The sequence below is a fragment of the Centruroides vittatus genome, unplaced genomic scaffold (assembly GCF_030686945.1).
Source record: "Centruroides vittatus isolate TY-2023 unplaced genomic scaffold, ASM3068694v2 contig_980, whole genome shotgun sequence".
Taxonomy (NCBI): domain Eukaryota; kingdom Metazoa; phylum Arthropoda; class Arachnida; order Scorpiones; family Buthidae; genus Centruroides; species Centruroides vittatus.
Window position 1 is genome coordinate 508,112 of NW_027122652.1, and position 21,562 is coordinate 529,673.

The 21,562-nt window shown below is 26.5% G+C and overlaps 1 protein-coding gene across 7 annotated transcripts in view; it reads right to left on the bottom strand.

Moving 5' to 3' along the window:
• The window catches only part of LOC136985896 (3',5'-cyclic-AMP phosphodiesterase 4C-like), an 87,311-nt gene that overhangs the window by 10,356 nt on the left and 55,393 nt on the right, over nt 1-21,562 (bottom strand). For all 7 annotated transcript variants that reach the window (XM_067283285.1, XM_067283282.1, XM_067283286.1 and 4 more), the window contains 8 exons: nt 21,333-21,445; nt 19,695-19,785; nt 14,953-15,140; nt 14,156-14,254; nt 11,519-11,680; nt 7,633-7,732; nt 7,405-7,559; nt 5,399-5,521 (listed from right to left, as the gene is read on the bottom strand). In XM_067283285.1, the coding sequence (XP_067139386.1) occupies nt 5,399-5,521; nt 7,405-7,559; nt 7,633-7,732; nt 11,519-11,680; nt 14,156-14,254; nt 14,953-15,140; nt 19,695-19,785; nt 21,333-21,445 (1,031 nt within the window). The remainder of the gene's footprint in view (nt 1-5,398; nt 5,522-7,404; nt 7,560-7,632; nt 7,733-11,518; nt 11,681-14,155; nt 14,255-14,952; nt 15,141-19,694; nt 19,786-21,332; nt 21,446-21,562) is intronic.

Sequence of the window (21,562 nt, forward strand, 5' to 3'; positions counted from 1 at the left end):
TGATATATCACATTGTCATTGTATTGAAAAATTTTATGCTCGATAGTTTTAGTTCTTTAATATATGGGTTACATTAAAAAATGTAAATACAGTGCACTGTATATATTAGTTATTCCTTTGTATTGGTTAACTATTAGTGTTATAATTATTATGTTGGTGCCATGTGTTTGTAAGCTGATAAGGGGTCCTTGTATTCAAAATGCATCCTTACCTAAATTTGAAATGTGATTATTAAAAACTAACTTTTTTGTAAAAGATCTGGCCCTTCTCTCTGTCGGCCTTGGTGTGATAAGCCCTCCATATTGTTAAATCCTATTTATTAGGTTATCTAACGCTATCATCTAATTTATATTCGTGGGCTAAAAGCATCATTTATTATTAAGAAAATGAATGTTGATCCTGTTGTTTCAAACAAGTATGGAATGAATCAGTAGATTCAAAAACTGACATGAAATTTGGATGCTGCATATTGAAGGGGAGAAACTAAGTGCAAACACAGCCTTAATAACAAAGTACACTTGTAAATTGTAAGAGATCATAAAAAAGAAAATCTTAAGCAAAAACAGGATTAAGTTAGGAAACTCTGGCATCATTGAATCTTTAGCTCACTGGTATAAAGTAAGAAAAAGAATTACTGTGATGGTACGTGCAAATGCAGTTGAGCCAGAACAATATATCTTTAAAAATATGGATGTAAATCTGTTATCTGTCAGAAAAGTGCTGGAGAGAATAATATTCAATGAGTGGTTTCATATGATCTTACCTGCTTTGTACCTGCTGTTAGAAAAAAAAAACTCAAAATTGAATCTGACAGAGATTTTTCTATGGATAGATAATGCTCCAACATATCCATCCTATTATGGAATTAACATCTGAAGATAGTAAGATAACATGTACCTTACTTCTAGAAAACATAACATCCTTGATTTTTGGATCAAGGGTAATTAAAAAGTCAAAATGGCATTGTAGGGTAATTAAAAAGTCAAAATGGCAATTGGTTCTTCATCTAAAATTTAATAATGGAAACAGATGCTTATGTTCAACAGTTTTGGAGAATTTTCAATATTAAAAATGCTATTTAATGCAATGTGGAATAGCACAACCTCTATGAATCTACAAAAGTATTAGAATAAGTTATGATCTAATGAAATTAGTTTAGTATTGTACTTTCAATACATGAGTTAATTATGCAAATTTCTGGTTATGAAAATGAATTAATTAGCAATGTTCTAGAAGAGTAAAAATTGTTAATGATAACAAAGAATATGAGATCTTGCAATTAATAACAGTAGAAACTCATCAAAATGCTGCACAAATCCTATCCAAATGCATTGAATTGGTTTGAAAAACAAGTTAAAGCAGACTCCATACAGTTTTAACTGTTGTGACAAATATGTAACGTAGCTTTGCAAAAGGCTCAATAAACAGTAGAAAACTAAAAAAAGAACTTTTCCAAAAAAATGGAGAAAATTTATTCATTTGACTAAACTTATATGTAAAACTATGTTATTACAATCTATATGTATATATAATTACATATAAAACTGTAAAACATAGTCACTTGATATAGTCACTAATCTGCCTATTTCTTTAAGCTGGCACACCTTCAGTCCTGACATGTGATGAATTACTGAAGTTGTTCTATATTTATACAATTATTACTGTATATAATCAAGACTCCAAATAAATTTGATGTTATAAGAACTGTAGTTCTTTCAATTAATTTAGAAGTTTCTTTTAAAGGGGTAAAAACAAAAACTTTTATTATTTTTATTTAAATAAAATTTTTAGTTTTAATTATTTTATCAAAACAGATCTTTCATTACAAGAACTACATTTAAGAAACATTACGAAGCACCGAAATAATGTTCTTCAGAACATCATTGCAGTGTTTTGGTATTAAATGTATATACACGTATAAAAAAAAATTTAATGTAACGTTATATTACATTTAAAAATACAGAAGAAATTTTCTTTTCATTTTTAAAGCTCTTTGGCTATTCAAATTTCCTCTTAAACATTCCATGACAATCTTAACACATTCTTATTCAACTTTTCTAATTCAAATGTTTTAGAGTTTGATGATGGAACAAAGGAGTCCTGAACAGTGTTTAATCCAATAGAAACCGACTCCTTTAATCAATTTAGCATTGGTGTATTTTTTCTTGATGAAAGTAAATGTTTAATTTATAAGAAAACATCCTGTATCAAAGAACTAGCATTTAATAAAAATTTAGAAATGTTTTCAAAATAAAATTTCAATTTAAACAAATTAAACTCAATAACTAGAATATTTATCAACAATTTCATATCAGAATTGTTTACAAAATTTAAAAATCATTAAAAATTGTGAAATGATATATCAATGTATTGCATTACTTATAAATAATAAAAAAATAAGTATATAAAAAAATTGGGAACTTTATTCATTTATGTAAATGACATTAAAGTTTTAGGTCTAAGACATTCACTGGTGTATCTATTCAATATTTAAGTACTGTACATATTTAAAATTTAAAGAAATACTTTGATATAGTATATGATAAAAATGATTTATAAACAAAACATACCTCAGAAACCTTTAACTGAGGTGAATTAAAATTTAACAGTACAAATGCTTTCAGTTGTTATTACTATTGAGTAATGCTGACTAATAAATATCGAAAAGTGGTCGTCAACCTTACCACTGAAAGTGTTTGTACTGGTAAATTTTAATTTGCATTGGTTAAAGGTTTCTGAGGTATGTTTTGTTTAGTAAACTCTGGTGTGCAGTTGTTCGTTATTAATGATTTATAATATTTAAAAACTGAATTCTGAGGTTAAAAATATTTTTTAAAGAATGTGAATTATAATTCAAAATATTCTGATATGCTGTTAGAATATTCATTTATAACGAGCTTCTGATTTTGAAAGGTAAGTAAATATGAAAATACTGTATAAAAGATATTTAAAGATATAGATCAGATTTAAAGAATAACTTTTTATATAATTTTAAAATTTAAATAATAATTATAATTTACATTTTAATCTCAAATGCTAAATTTGGCCATTTCACAACACCTCACTTCCAAAAAAAACCTCAAAATTCTCAATTTTATGTTACAGGAATCTTCTACCATTTTTAACTCTTTTTGCTCTAAGGGCCTGGCTGATGACAACGAATCTTTTCTTTGTAATCAGCCAGGCTCACAATAAGAGCAGCAATGTAATAAGGAATATAGCCCTTATATCCAGGACAGCTCATCTGAAAAATTATGTTGTTCCTAGATCCTCAGAGCAGTAGATATCTGATGCTTTAACTGCCAAGGCAGTTAAAGCATCAGATATCTACTGCTCTGATCTATTGATCATCTAGTAGATATCATCAGTAGGTATCTATTGATATCTACTGCTCAGATATCTATTGATCATCCAATGTTACAGGAGAGTCAAATATTAACTTTTGATTAAGAGTGTTGATATTTCTTTGCTTTCTCTTCAGATGTTATTTCAAATTACCACAAACTTCTACTCAGAGGTAATTATATCATTAAAATTATATTAAACTAACAGATGAGCCTGGCATTGCTTGGCAAAAAGGAACAATAGCAAAAATTAAGATTATTAGATTATAGCTGATCTTACCCGTTTTCACCGGATGCAAGAATTTGGTCCCCCCCCCTCTTCCAAGACTAATTAGAGAATTTCTAGATGAGTCTAAAAATATGTTCAATTTCCTGTAAAAATGCAAAATCCAATTTAAAATAATACAGTAAAAGCCAAGTTTTTCAGGGTAATACATAACCCTCTCCTTCTGTCCCCACAGGGAAATTTTGAAAAAAATTTCTTCTGAGTGTATTTTCTCATGACATACCCTAACTGTGTACCAAATTTCAACTTTCAACCCTAACCATTTGGAGTCTCCGCTTATGATCATCATCATCATCATTATTATTACTAACCCATTTCGATTATATTATAAAATTACATTTAAGTTAGAAATATGTCATAACATAAATATCATCAAATTTAGATGCATATAAGCTTAAACATGATATAGTAGCTTATCCAGAAATCTGCTTTAGCTCAAAAAATTTTTATTTAATGTTCTAATTAGAAAAGAATGAATATAATAAGAAACAACAATCTGAAGAAACAAAGAAGCTTCAAAAAAATTGGCAAGAGCTCTTGCACAACTTTTCTGGCACTCACAATTTACAAAATTATGTATAGCACCATTTGTTTGTTTTATTGTTATGAGATATTAAAAAATAATTTTTATATCATTAATTAATTATTATATAAAAGAAAAAAGGCATATTTTTGGGTAGAAATAAGTTTTTAAAAGAAATGAGCAAAAATTATTATGACAACATCACAATGCCAGGCTGCAATTTTTAATCATATTTTTAATTAATTTAATTTAAAATATATGCTCTCAATCTCAAATTAGTAGTATCTTACTTCTGTACATCATACTTTTCCTGGTAACAACAGAGTCATGCTAGTCATCCATGTAGCTCCATTCGGGAAAAAATTTTTGAATGAAAATTATGTAACTTTCGGTCTAGATGGGAAATTTGTGTATAGTTAGTCGGAGCATCCTGCCCCTAAGCTTTCTATTTCTGGTCTCAACTTTCATCTGTCCAACACCATTCTCGAGATTAAGGAAAAACAGACATGGACAACAGTGGACAATTTTTTCCAATTGCAGCCCAATTATAAATGCTAATAGGGAGTAAAACTTTCATTAAGTTTGACCTCACTCAAGATAGAACAAATGATTCCCTTCTATCTCCTCAACTCCTTTACTTTTAATTAATTACCAAAATTTATTAGCATCAATGACACATACAGAGAAATAAATTTGGTAAGTTTCAAAACCTTTGGTTCATTCAGTCCTGAGATACAATGCAAAATAAAACACAATTTCGTAAGGGCTTCTTTTACATTTTTGGGCTCCTAGAGCATTAAAACATTGAGAAATGCAAAAAAAGGGGGTTGACTAATCACCATACTTTTCTTATGTTATATTCTATAAACAGCTAGAAAAGTAAAACTGTTAATCAACAGTTAATATCAAACTTCTACAACATAACTTTGAGAATTTTAATTTTTATTATGTATGTAATATTAATGAAAATTGGACTGTTGTTTAATTTATATATTTAAGATAACATACTGATATTTATGTAATTAAAAATTATTGTAACTATATCCAAATATAAAAACAAACCATATGGTCTGTTATTCAATTAACTAAAGTCCTAAAACTAGATTATCAACTATAACTGTAAGCTACATTACATAATTTAATAATTATCACAGTTAGTGTCTTAAATAATTTGTCTTTAGATCATTAGTTAATTAAATCCAAAACAATTATTTCAAATTTGTAAAAAAAATTGAAGTATCTAACCTGAATCCTTTCAGTATAATTATCTAAAAGCAATACACCTGATCCTGCTACTTTTTTAGTTTCTACCATTGTTTTAAGATCTGCTAGTAGACTCATATGTTTAGACATATCAGTGGCAAGTACCTATAATATAATAAATCATAAAAATGTAATAATATAACCATATAACAAAAATGTATAAAGTTAAATCAAAAAGTAAAGACAATTTGTGTGTAAAATAACTATCAGAAAATGACTGCAAAGGCTATCACTGCTATTTTTACATTACGCAAGTTGGAATAGTTTCAGTCTGATTTAAGTTGATTAGAAAAGTTGAGTAAAATCTTATTGATTTTATTTTTCATTTGCATTGTTACTGAAGAATGTGCTGTGTTCAGATTTTCATAAGAAGGAGTGAAACATGTTCAATTTCAAAAAAATGTTAATATAATACGAAGAAAAGCATTTCAGTCAAAGAAAAATTGCAAGTGAAAATGTTTCAAAATAAGAGAACAATGGTGATCAACAGTCATTCAAATCACCTAATAGTTTAACAGCAATAATTATTATTATTATTATGGATTTAGTGGGTTCTACTTGGTTGACATTGGTTGCTGTGTACTATGCCAAACCAGAGTCAAGGCATAGCAACCATAACAAAACAAAAATGAAATAAGTGTGTCTGTATTCAGGAGTTTCCTAAAAATATGACATTTATTCAATATAGTGGCCTTCTGTAGTGTGATGCATGTGTTTCTATGCAATTGTAATGTTCCCAGGCTTTTGTGTAGTGTGTGTGGTATGACACCTGTAGAGGAGGGAATGACAGGTACAATTAGCACCCTATCCATTTTCCACAGATGTCTTATTTGCTGGGTGAGTTCTATCTACTTGCTGATTTTTTCAGTGCATGTGTTTTGTACATTGTGAGTGTTTGGAATGGATATGTCTAAAACGTATGTGATTTTATTGTGTTTGTCAATGAGTGTGATGTTTGGTTTGTTGTGGTACTATATTTACTCGCATATAAGACAATCTCGCATATAGAACAAGGTGTGACTTTAAAGATCAAAACAAGAAAGTTAGATTTACTAATACAATTATAATTTTATTTCGTTTAATCACAAATAAAATATCAAATGCATGTAAATGCACACATTGTCCTGCAAAAATTACTGCCATGTTAAACTTCAGGAAAAGGCTTGTAAAATCGACAACATAATTTGTTCACGTAAAACTGGACAATTGGGAACCTTTTATGCCAATTCTTAACAGTCAAATTCACTCTGTCAATTTCACTTATGAGTTTCTCCAAATTCTGATTTCCAAATAATCATCTGTTTTCATACGGGAATGAATTAAAAGTTATATTGGGCTCCCATGTGATTTTGGAATTTCAATCTGGAATTCAATTCAAAAGATTTGCTTTTCCTATTGCTATTCATCTTTACTCCTGACAATACACAAGAACAATTCAAACGACTGAGATAAAATACTTTTGTTTTTAAACACCTAAAGGTGAGAATCCAGTAAAAAAATGCAAATACACAGCTTACAAAAATTATTGCAAAAACAGAAAGAATCCTTTGCTCACGTGTATAGGACAACCTAGGTTTTTGAAGCAGCGAAAAATGAATAAAAACTTTGTCTTATATGCAAGTAAATACGGTAAATTGTTGTTATTATTGTTGTTGTTGTTATTATCATTATTATTATTATTGATTAAGTCAATTCTCTATTCAAGAAAATATCATTGTTTCTAATATTGTTATCAAGTTACATATTTGCATAATATTCTTAAATACTGAAGAAGCAGTGTATAAATTGCTTATTAAACAAATGAAAATGTTTTTCTTAGATGACACAAGAAGCTTACAGATTGATAGTTTTAAAGAAGCAAGTAAACTATGTTGAAAACTAAAATTAAAATGCCTGCATAATTTTTTTTTTATTTAATAAAAATAGTCTTTACTCTTTGATTTATTCTTGTATATTTACACTGTTTATTATAAACTTTAATTGCTTACCATATCAATAGCCATTTTTCTAACAGTCTGTCGTTGTTTTTTACTTAAATTAACAAATATATTACAATTCTCATCTTGCAAGATTTTAAATCCTACAGCTAAAGAATGATTTTCCAATACTGATTCATCATTATACATCAAAGCCAGCTCTGAACCTTAAAACATCAATTTATAAATATGAGTATATGAAAAATATGAAAAGTTACTGTTTTGTTTTTAAAAACTTACTTGAATTCACTAAATATTGATTTGTTAAACCGGGATGATCCACATCATGCATTGCAGCTGAAAATAGAGCTGCCAGAATTTCTAGATCACTAAAAACAGACTATAAAAAAAAACTAGTTTTAAATATACTAAATATATGTATATCACAATTAGATTAATTATTTAGATAATCATCTTAATTTATTACCAAAATTTATTTCTAATATAATGTCTGTAATTTATACTTTATATATACAGTCAAACCTGTTTTTATGCGCTCTTTTTATGTGCGATTTTTATTTGTGCGATTTTTTTAATGCGAATTTTTAATTTGTGCGGTATGGTTGGCGACTAGTCTCCTGCGATTCGTCATGTCTTACGTTGACTTATTATAGCTAAATAAACTTATTATAGCATAAATGCACTTATTATAGTAATATTATTGCATGAATATGCGAAAAATGAAATAATTTACTTTTTAAGTCAACAAAACACCACCTGGACAAAAATATGTAAAACAGACGATAGACCAGACGATGCAGTCAAGTGCTGACATCTGTTGTCAATAAATTCTATTTCGTACGGTTTTGAGTTATTTTCTATGTGAGACTTTTTTTATGCGGTCCCTGTTGACCGCATAAAAAAATTATTTTTTTAATTGTGTTGCGAAAACTATTATTTACAGCCATTCGTGAAGTTTCGTGAGATTTTTTTTAATGCGTTTTTTTTAATGCGGTCCCTATCCCCCGCATAAAAACAGGTTTGACTGTACTTTTATATTTTCTTTACCTTGAATAATCAAATAATAAAATTTTAGTTCAGTTATTTAAAAACTGCATATTAATTTTAAAAAAAATCAATAGAACAAATGAAAATATTTGTCTTTAGAAAGTTTGATTCAAATTTTAATATTAATGAAAAATGTAATTTAAAAGTATTTTTAAAATGTGTTTAATGGGTATTCAACTATTCAATTACATACATTTAAATCTATAAATATTTATAAATCTAAAAAGTAGCCGCCTGAAGATTTACACGGTGGTGATAAAATGTTTAAGATAACATTTACCGTTTTAGTATGTTTACTATTATTAAAGTATTGGGCTTTTATGAAGAAGTTAAGAATTGAAGATTTAAAAACTGAAGAGTTGGAGTCAGAGGTTTTGCATGTACTGATTCCACAGCCCTAGTTCTAATATCTCTTTTTACACACAAAAGGTTGATTTTGATTTTGTTGGTAAATTTTGACAAGTTTCTAAAAATATTTAACTTTATGTGAATGTAATCAGAATGTCAAAATTTCCAAAATAACAAAAAATTAAATACAATTAAAAACTTATTTTCATAAATATGTATAGATATCTCGTTAGAAAACTATTTTATATACGATACATGGCTTCTGTAGTCTTAAGAATGAAACATGCACTCATATATTACAATAAAAATATTTTTTTAATGTTTATATTTCTAAAATATATAAAATAATGGTCATATATTTTTTATTTATTATACATTAAAAATATAAAAGTCAAAGATTATTTCTTGTTTTTTTTTATTAAAGAAATGAATATTTAAAAAGTTCAATTAAAAAACATATAACATTAAACAATATATTAAAAAATATAGAATAATTTCTGTTTATTAGTATTAGGAAATTTATTATTATTATTATTTATGAAAATAGAAAATCATATTGAAATTTATAAAAAAAAGCTGTACTGTACATCAATGATGTTATGTATGATTTTACATAGACATAATATTCATACAAAGAGTATTTTGTAATAAAATAGCAAATTGTTTTGATTGTATCGAAAATGTATTTTACTGTTTTTTCATGAAGGACATTGCTTGAAAATTTCAAATTAAATTTCTCTTTATGAAATAACTAAAATAGTTAGTTTTTCAGCTTTGTACTGTAATTTGTAGGTTGTTCTAGAGATTTATATTTAATTAATTACTATTTCGCATGAAACAGAAAAGAAAAAATTGTCATTAGATGTTTACAGTAACGGAATAAAGTTATTTTTAAAAATTTGCATTGCACAATGTTTCTCCAAAATAAAGCAGGATAACATTCCTATCTGCTATTTTCTTTTTTTATATATATTTGTTATTAATATATAAAATAAATTAATATAATTTTATATATTAACAACAAATATATATATATATATATATATATATATAGTAAATTTTAATAGAAATAAGACTATGGTGTTTTATATTTCACTCAACTTTCTTATTGAAAAATTGGCATAAACTATTAGACGGAAATAGTGCAAGAATTTTGGCAGGTAAAATGTATATATTTTTAGATCTTCAAAAAATTTAATATTCTATTAGAAAAGAAGTGCAATAATTCCCTTTTCTTTTAAATTAATATAAATATATCTTTAAAATTTTCTACTACAAATAGGAAAATAATTTAATTACAATACAATGACTACTTTTAGAAATAATTTTATATTAAAAATGCAATAACAATATTTGTAATTTCTCAATATCAAAAATCATTAATCATATTCTTAAATCATTAATGATGATTATCATCATTAATAATAATTATTATATTGAAAAATTACAAATTTTATTGTTGCATTTGTAATGTAATTTAATGTTGCTGTAATATTTCTAGCAACATTAAAGAAGTTCATATCATGTAATTCATAAAATATACAGTAATGTAGAATATCAGGATATGGCAGGCTGAAAAACTATAATATTTTAAAAATTTTTCAGTAATGTATAGATATATTATAACATAATACAGTAGAGCGTCGATAAGTGGAACGTCGGTAAGTGGAATGGCCGGAAAGTGGAACGATTTTCAGTCGGACTGTGTCGTGCTGAATCAAACGTTTTTGATACTAAATTTACTTCTAAAGTATAATTTTCATGTTTTTTATATTCTTTAATATATTTATTTTGTTTGTACAAAATGCAGAAATAATTTTTAACGATACGACAGCCTCGATGATTATTATAAAAATTTTCGTTAGGCTTAAAATCGACGAAAATTCAACAGGAAGCGACACGCAACGGAGAAAAATTCAACAGGAAGCGATACGCAACGGAGAAAAATTTGAACATCGGACAGGTTAATGTATTTTTTCGTACAAAGTCGGAAACTGGAACAAATCATTAACTGGAATGACCCCAGTCCCCAAATGGTTCCACTTATCGACGCTCTACTGTATATATATATATATAATAATGTTTTTTATTTACAGACAAAATTGGTGTTAATATAAACTACAACAAATTATTCATCAAAACATATACCATTTTATGTATTGTAACTGTTATTACGTTATGTAATAATAATTACATTGTTTGTTATTACAAAACATATTTGATTGATTATTTTTTAATGATGTTTGTTTTATTGAAAAGAAGTTATAAAATAATTAAAGTTTTAAAAATTGGAAAAATATAGAATCAGCTTTCAGTTTTGTAAAAATAAATATGAAAATGGATATAAGTTATGTTTTGAATTTTCAAAAATTTAAATTTATAAAAATTCCTTTAAAACACAATCAGAATTGTTTAGTTAGTATAAACATCTGATTTGCAAATTTGTTAATTCTTATTAAATTAAATTGGTTTAAAGCTACAATATTTAATTGAATATTTTAAAATATTGATATATTATATTTTTAGTCTAACACGTATCGATGTAAAATTTAGAACGTTTTTAAGCATTTGTCAATCTATGATTTATAGCATTTGAATTTAAAGTGCCTAGTAAAATAATTAATACTAAATTTAAATTTGTTTTATTCTCTCTGCTGTTTTAAAAATTGATTATTTGGTAAAAATGTTTTGACTATTGTAACTTGAATTATTAATTTCATGATGCAGCGATACATCCAATATATTAACTAATAATCAAAAATATACTCACATCTAAAGCAGGAGAGAGAAGTAGTGCATGAACAGACTGTGTAACGTCTGCAGCATGATTGCTGCTGTGATATGGCACTTTTAAGTAATGATCTTCCAAAGTAAAAAGGAAATTTAGAAATGATTTTGATGGAATTTTGAAGGTTTTCAATAAATCTCTTTCCTAAAAGTATACAAATTTATACTACTTCATTTCACTGTTATCTAAAATTAAAATTTTAATAACTACTATTAATTTAATTTTTTTTTTTTTTAAATTATAAAGTATTTTATTGATTCTTTAAAAATATATTAAGCATAGTTCAAAGTGTTGTTATAACTATTAAAATATATTTAATAAAATAAAATAGAAATTATATTTTTTCAATTATATAGAGTAACATGCATTACATTAAAAAATTTTCATTTAGATAAATTTATTTATGATTAGAGAAGACAATTATTTTAAAATACTACTTAATATTCAACTTTATTTAAATGTTAAAATATTTTTGTTTTTAATAAATATTTTATTAAAAAGTGCAAAGTTATTTATATATTGATTTTGATTTAAAAGATAGTATTTTGTATATTCAATTCTTAATCAAATTTTCTCTGATCTCCTGTCATTGAAAATGTAGAACGTTAATCAAATTCAAAAATTTTAATCTTTGAAGATTATGCCAGTTTTTATGAAATAGTTATAGAGAAATAGAATAATTATAATTTGATTATAACTCCTTTTATTTTGGAATGTTATTGACATTTACCTAATTAGTAATCACCAAAAGTTTTAACTTTTATTAACTGTAATCTATTAGAATATTCTCTTTTCTACCTGCAGCCTCTGCTTGCCGTGTGGTGCACTACCAATTGCGCCACCCGGATCCCAAGCCAGTCATCCAATTTAAGTACCTCTGGAAGCAATGACTGGCTTGGGGTCCGGGTGGCACTCTTTTCTATCTATAAAATTAATTATTTTTATCTCTAGATACGCTTTAATTCAACTTCATTTAACTTTATCTATACTCATTAGCAAAAGAAAAATAGTAAATTTAAATTAAAACAGTCAAAGAATTTTATGTATATGTCAATTACATTAATTACACAGTTCTTTGCAAAAATGAATAAAACCTTCAAAGAAATAAAAATGTCTTTTGGAATTTTAAGTTACTTTAATTAATATGGATTCAGATGGCTGCAAAATCTTCAGTTATGACACTTCACGTTAGCTTTTTCATTGTTTTAACACAAAATTTGATAAAAAAGGAATCTAACACTTTCCAGACTAAGAATAAACCTTTGCAAATGCTTATGTAAAATGTGGTTTATTGGTTATTTTCAAAAAATCATAAAAAAAGAACCAATAATAATTATGCCATAATACTTTGGAGTTTATTTTTTGTATTTTTTTTAACATGAAATAGTTAACAGAATAATGATTTTAAAAAAAAACGTTTCAAAAACTTAGAATAGAATGTCCACTTTTAAATTGAAAAGCATCTGATAACGACTGGGATAAAAAATAAAATAAAAATTCAAACATTTTATTTGGCACTTATTTTGGGACTGAGACAAGCTTTTAGTTCTACTTCTGAGCTGGCATTATCATTTATTAAATGTAAATCTTAATCAACTGATAACTTTCTGCATGTAGCCATTTTACATAACATCAAAATGTTAAACAATGCATGCCACTTAGCAGTAGAAATAATAATTTTTTCATTAAATGTACTTCCTCATTGACTATAGATACGTCTAAGCCAACCAGCTCTATCAAATAACATGTAAAACTGAATAAGTGAGACTCATCTTTTGTGAAGAAATCTAGTTTGACAAGTGAGACTTATCTATAGTTCAAAAAGTTTTAACTTACAAAATGTAAATAAATTTTAATATTGTGAAATTTTCTGTTTTATTATGCAAGAACTGATTAAAATGGAATAAAATTCTTAAAAGCTAAGAATACTAAAATTTATATTTAAATGTGAAAATTCAGTATCTTTATGTCAAAATATTACATACAATTTTTCTTTGTAAACTCAAGATAGTCATTTTATACTCTAAAATATTTTAAAAGTAACAGTATAAATATTTTATTCAGAGGTTTTACATGTAAAAAACATTCAATCCGCTCATCTTTAAAGAGGATGAAAAAGGAAGATAAAGTTCCAAATTTAGAATTATTGAGAGCCAAAAAAATTTAAAGTGCTAAGAGACTTACTTATCTTTTTATACTTGCAACTCGCTGAATAAAGCATTTAAAAAAATGTCATGTTTATTTTAAACAGAATATTTTAGTATTTCATCAATATAGAAAGTTTCAATATTCTTTATCCTTCTTTATCATATGTTTTAATTTATTCAAAAGTAAATTCAAATATATCAATGAAAAATGTGTTACACAAAAACTATACATAAAAATAAGTTTTGTATAAATAATTTTTAAATTTCCAGATAATGTCTTAATATTGTCTGAACTGAAAATATAAATTATGTATCTTTTACTTTAAAAATAGTTCACCAGAATTTTGAATTTAAACAAATTCATAGAAAACAAACTCAAAATGAATTTATAAGATTTAAATTTTTTTTTTTGCAGATTTATTAATAATAGATGCAATATAATTTAAAATTATTCTATATCTAAATCACTCACTCTAAAAATAGTATAAGTAACTGCTGTTAAAGGTCGATGATTAGAAACTTCTGCAATTTCGAATATATCTATTCCCCAACGATCAATATCTTGTAATACCTGAAATGGTTTAATTAAATACTTGAACATTACACAAATTAATAGAATTGAAAATTGTAAAATTATTACAGAACTAAAATTAAACTTTTACTTTCCTACAATTCTGTTTATTTATAATTTATTTGCAATAAATAAATTATAAATAAATAGAAGTACAGTGAAAGTTTAATAAGTTAACTAATACGATTTTTTTAAGAAAAAATAAAACCGAAAAATTATCAAAAAGAAAATATACATTTTAGATACAATAAATTGAAAATTTACAGCAATAATTATTTTCTTACAAGTTCTTAGATTTTATCTAAACTAGTATAATTATTACATCTGCTCATTTGTGTGTTAATTAATAATAATTTATCAATAGCATTATTTAAAAAAAAAATATGAAAATTTTATCAATAACATACACAAAAAATTACAAATTTTTATATATCAACATCATTACCATATTTAATTTCTGTTGTATTTAAATATTAAATTAATTTTGAGCAAAAATTTAAAATTTATTTCAGGAAATTTAATTTGAAACACATATCAATGATGAATGTTATTATTTGAGAATTAGGCTTGAAAATTGTTGGATGTTATTAAATAAATGAATATATATCAAATTAAATATTCAAATAAATCTTTTTTATATAAAAACTTATAAATTTTAAGTAAACTGTTTTATAATTTAAAAACTTTCCAATACGCACTCTGCCTAATTCATCTTCAAAAGGGGTTTCTACTCCATATTTTGGAAGCTTGGTAAGACTATTCGTATGGCACAGGGGTTTTTTTACGCCAGAGATCTGTGACATTGTACCCCGAGTTTTTGTAACTCCACCAGTTACTGTTTGACTTTCATCATCCAGAAGAGATGGCAAATCTAATTCATGCTTATCTAAAATATATATTTAATAAAATTACTTCATTGTTTTATTAGATAAATAAAAATGTTTATAAAAATAAGTTTCAGGACAAAACTTTATCATACTTAGATGAAATATTTGATAATTTAAGTAAAATTAAATAAATATAAAAACTATAAATAATATAGGAAATTTGAAAATTATATTAACTAATTAACTAATATTAAACTGTAAAATTTGTATTCTCTAGTTCAGTGGTTCTGAACCTTTCTGAGGCTGTGGTGCATGTTCATCATTCATATACTTTTTATTACATAGAGCATTAGTATCAATATATTCAAAAATTGAAAGCAATTCCTTGTTTACTATCTATGAATAAAGTATTATGTTGTAGTACATTGAAATAAATTTGAAATATCAACTTTAAATTTGTTTTTTAATGGAGCACTCAAAGTAGAACATAAGTTGAGAACCACTGCTCTAGTTTGTAAGATTTGAATAAAAAATATAAAACAAGCCCAAATGATGAAGTTCTAAATGCATCTTTCTGCCCTGTGGGCACTAAGAGGGCCTCTTTAAGCAAGCCCACAATGGGATAGCTGGGTGGTGAGGGATGGTGGTGACATATCTAGTCAAACTACCCCCCAAAAATTCCTGGAAATTTTTCAACCCATCCCAGGTCCCCAGAGCATTTTCATTTTCAAGATATTTCATTTTCTTACATATACTGTACACTATTTTTAGTAATTAATAATTCTATTCAGGAATAGAACAAAATTTAAATTCAAACATTGAAAATAGTTCGAATAAAAAAGATATTAAAAGAATATATCCATACTTGGTACTGTATTAATGAAATAAACAATGAATAAATGCTAATCAGCTTATATCTTTGTTATACTATTATTTTGCACAATATTTTCATTATTTAAATTTTTAGGTGTGCTATTTAATTAATTTACTTAACTATTATTTATATTATAGGACTCAATATATTTAAAATTCTCTTTTATTGTAATAATATCATATATGTAGTTTCCAAGAGTCATTCACTGTCTGAATAATAGCCATATGATGTCACTTCTATCTGCTCATTATAAGCAATTATTACATAGTGAGCATTTTAACTGTTTGTCAATAAAAGAAATATTTGTATTATAAAATTTATCATCATCATTAAGGGGCTGTCCATAAATTATTTCTGCATTTTTCTTAAAATTTTTACTCCCCAACTCTCTTATTCCAGTTTGTCCAAGTTTCTGTAACCCTTTCCCCTCTTTGGATGTCCAACAAAATTCAAACCTCCTAAAAACCTTTATTGCTTGATAGATAGATATCATAAGTGTCACAAAACATACAAGAAATTTTGAATATAATAAAAATGCATAAACTGTATAAAATTTAATGAAATAAAGGGATGTCCATTAATGCTCAACCCCTTCCTTCCCCTTGTCTGACTTGTCATAACAAGTGTCCCTCCCTTCCAGTGTAGACATCATTTATGGACAGCCCCTAATTAAATAATTAAATATAATAATTAAATTTGCCTCCTTTTCATACTTTTTAATTTTTGATATCATTTTCTGCAATGATAGTGACTTAGAAAGTACAGAGCAGATATGTTAATTATTTTCAACTAGCATTATTTCTATTTGAGAAGGAATGTTATTTCAATTTAGTTTTATCATAATTGGTAACAAGCTTATACATGCTTGCTTAATATAGGCTTACATTCTTCAATTTTTTAGTTTTTACTTTGTTTAATATATTGTCTGTAGGCTCAATGAAGAGGTCACGTCAAACCCCTACTATCAACAGTATTGGTCAGGCATGTTACTTGTTCTCTCAGTGGTGCATTGATTCAGTTTGATTCAGATATATACATTTAATCTCCAAACAATATATATACAATGATCATGGTACACAAAAAAACTTTTGCAATGTACTGTACTGTACATGCAAATGCTCACCAGGAGAGTCAACACAAAAAAAGACTTACTTTCCCACAAGAGTTCAGCAGATATTGCCAGTCCCTCATGCTATTTCATTTTATTTTATCTCTGTGTTGCCACTCCTAATGGCCACAATAGACCTAAATTAGGTATAGGCCTTATTTCATTTCATTTTAAATAAATTTTATGTTCTTATTTGTATTAGGCTCATGAAACTTCTAATGAATGGAAATGGTTAAAATGTGATACTGGGAGATCTTGCTCTGGGGATCCAGGAACAAATCCAGACAGGTTGAAAAACCCCAGGAATTTTTCAGTGTGGTCTGTCCCAGATACATCTGTCACCATCCTCACTACCTGTCTACCCCATTGTGGCCTGCCCAACCCACAATGGGCTTGTTAAGGAGGCCACAGGGTGGGGAGAAAAAACAAGGAAATGTAAATATAGTGAAACAGGGTAAGTGAACTTTTACAAATATGACTTTACAATAGTATTCTGTATATATTGTCATGTATGATGGGCAATCAAATAATTTTATTTAAATATAGTGCTTAATTAAAAAAACTGAATGATTAACAATTGATAAAATTTGATTTTTTAAGTTAATTTTTTCATAAGGTGGGATCTCAAAATGCCAATAAAGACCACTCTCACTGATTTAATGTAATATAGTAACATTCCCCCTTTTGCATACTTTTCAGCAGTTTCGATATATACACGAAGCAAACATTTTCAGCCTCTTTCATCAGGCTTTTTATCAAAGACTTTTTAGCCAAAATTTTTAATCTGGAACACTTTTTTAAAAGGAAAATTCAATAAATTTAATGAACTGATTTTTCTCATTAAAAACTTGATTTATCAAATAATAATATATAATAGAATCTGTTTATTGTGATCACTTTAAGACTCATTTATATTGATAATACTAACTGAACAATAGCATTAAATAGAATAAGTAATTAGGACTACAGTTATTGGAAATTTTGGTTTTACTAACTCTGATATTAAAAAAACACATTAAATGTAGAAAATTTATTCATTTTAATTATCATTGTTATTAATTCACCCAGAGTATAATTAAAGAAAGAAAAACCAGAAATTTAAACTAACGTACTAGATAACAGTTGAAACAATTAACATTTAAAGCAGACTGATAATGACTGCATAGCTGAGGAATATTTTAATCTGTTTTTCTTTTTCTTTGTGCTACTTACCTGAAAATAATGATGATAATAAGTGAAATTTTATAATTATATTTCAAATTCTGTGTTTAATGTTCACAGAATTAGCAAGTTCCTAAATTACTAATAACAATGTCTATGATTACAATAAGCAAATTCTATTGCCTATAAATATAATATTTACAAGTTATTTGTTTATAATCTTTAATATTTCAGCAAATATTAAATTAAAAGTAACATTTCTGGTTTCCTTTACAAATCCTTTTCAGTTTATATATCTTCTGTGGTATATATGTTAATTTCAACTGCACAACAATAAATTGGAATACTGTCATAATTTGAGAAGTCAGAAATCTTATATTAAAACTGCCAACTTTTATGAATCCTACAAGCAGAAAACCAGAGAGGATGCAAAAAAACTACTATATATATATATATATATATATATATATATATATATATAAATTTCATACAGTGATATTCTTGTTTTTAATTCTTTTAGTGCCATGCATCCTATTTCTCTGTGGCTGTACGCCTTTTATTTCTGTATAGTTTTAGGTTTAATTTATATTCTATTTCTATAAATTTATCCTTCCTTCCAATTTTCTTTGTCCCTTTGTCTCAAACTTTCAAGAACTCGGACTTACCCCTAGCCCACCAGGAGGTAGGGGAGAGACAATAGATGGCAACGAGCCTGGAGGGGAAAAAGAGATTTGAGTGGACATTCTTGGGCCAGACACGAGAGGTGACGGACGTGTGGCGGCAAAGCTCGTAAGTAGAATCCGACAAGACTGTAAGAAAGGAGACCGTAGAAAACGAATCAAGAAGGAAGTATATTGATATATCGGGAGAAGAACCCTCAGACAGCCGATTTGCAAGAAAACATAACGTTCAAGACTCAGAAGTCGAGGTGAAGCAATACTGGGACTACTTGCCGAAAAAATTGGGTACCCCTATCCTATTACTCTTCTTACTTCCCCTTCTTCTATCTACCTTCTATTAGATTAAGTTAGATTAAGAATCGCACGAGAGACTATTAGATACAAATCATTGTCAGTTTGGAGTTTGGATAAGACCAACTACCTGGATTGCCTGTAACGCCAAAACCATCACCGAGGACAATTGTAAACGAGTAAAAGAACAGCAGGAATCCAAAAAGAATCTGTATATATATATATATATATCTACATATATCGCAAAATTAAATTCGTTTTTATTGGTAAACACATGTATGTGTTTTTCCTTTCGCGTTGTACTTATAACAGGATGATAGGTAACCTGAAAATGGCTTATAAAGTCAAATATTATTTTTAATTAAATATTCAATGAAATACTAAAGATCTATTATGATAGTTTTTTAAGAAATTTAAAATGTACAAATTATTTAAACAAATACGAATAATTATAATTCATATATTATTCTAAAATATTTGCATGTAATTAAATTCTTACCTAAGAAAGTGTTGCAAATATATTCTGATATCTGACTTCCAGATTTAGACTCAGAAAAATGGCTCAATTCTTTATTTAACATTCTTTTAAACTGTAAAATAAATTTTTAATTATTTGTCTTATAATATTATTTTACATAAAACAATAATTTAATATTTCAAAATTAGATTATTAAATGTAATTTTAAAATTCAATACTGAACAGATATTATATTGTATAAAATTTAAATAATAATACAAATCAAATATTTAAAATCTTTGTTTTTTAATAAAGTTTTAAAATAAAATTTAAATTCTAAATCTAAAAAAATGGTGTTTAATTTTTGCAGTTTAGTTCTTCAAAGTTAGATTTATTATATAAAAAATTATAAGGATTATTTAATAAACATTCCTAATACCATACTTTTATATTTTAAAAGTTATTTATTTTTTCCTATCAACATTCTTGTCATTAAAATATTAATACAGTGGTCCCTCGGTATATGTCTGCTTTAGAATACATTCAATTCAGAATACGTCCTGTTTGGACAAAACAAATTTTGCTTGGTATACGACTTTTGTTCGGTATACGACTTAATTCAATTATACGCACCATCTATGAACACGTAGCACTATCAGTGTACTAGACCAGATAGACGTTCGCGGTGCTACGGTCTATAACTTTGTTAAATTTCTTCTGATTTTAATTTGTAAGTAAAACTTTTTATTAATCATGAATTGCAAAAAGGTGAATGAAAAGCAACAGAAAACTAAAAAAGTGAGTAGAATCACAATGGAACTGAAAAAAGAGATTGTTGAGAAATATGAAGGTGGCATGCGTGTTCGAGATTTAACTGTTGCATACCGTATTCCGAGAACGACAATATCGACAATCGTAAAAAATAAAGATATTAAATCTGCTAACGTTGCAAAAGGGGTTAAATCAATTTCTAAACAGAGACCGGAGACATTGGAACATGTTGAGAAATTGCTTTTGCTTTCGATAACTGAAAAACAACGTGCTGGCGACAGCGTATCAGAAGCAATTATTTGCGATTATTACTGTAATAACTTTAAAAATCTATAATAAAATTTATTCTTTTATTAATGTGCTCAAACAGTGTTTCAATTATTTTACAACCCCATTAATATACCATATCAAGAGGAGTTTTTTTTTTTACATGAGAACGGATTAATCATTTTTACATTACTCCTTATGGGAAAGGTTGGTTTGGTATACGTCCTATTCGGTATAAGTCCAAACATCAGGAAGAGATTAAGGTCGTATACCAAGGTTCCATTGTAAAATGAATTCATATCATATAAAATATAATAATGCAAGGCATTACTGCTGGAATATCATGTTTTTTGGTAACAATAAAGACTAACAACTAATAAAAAACAGAATAAAAAATTTATTCATAGAAAAAAAGAAAAAAATATTTGAGAAATTTCATATTGAAGGGCATGTAAATTATTAACATAAAACATTGATTAACAAAGAACTGATGCAAAATTATATGTTTAACAGTTTATATTCAATAGTTTAGAGGAACAGTCCTCAAAATTAAAATAATTTGAGTATTATTTCTCAAAACCATTCTATACTACACTTAACTAATATCCAGTAATAATAATCATTTTTGAAATGGTTAGATACCTTGCTAGAAGCCATATCTCCTACTGAACGATGTGCATGAATACTTTCTAACTGATCTAAGCACCAGTCCAGTTCTTCTAATGTTTCCTGTGCCAATTTCTGAATATCATCATCTAAAAGTTTTAAATTACGTAAATAAATCAAGCATTTAACTCCATAACAATTTAGAAAATTTCAGTTTAAGAGTTTAAAAGAATTTGCTTTAATTTGCAGTATGTAATTACATCATG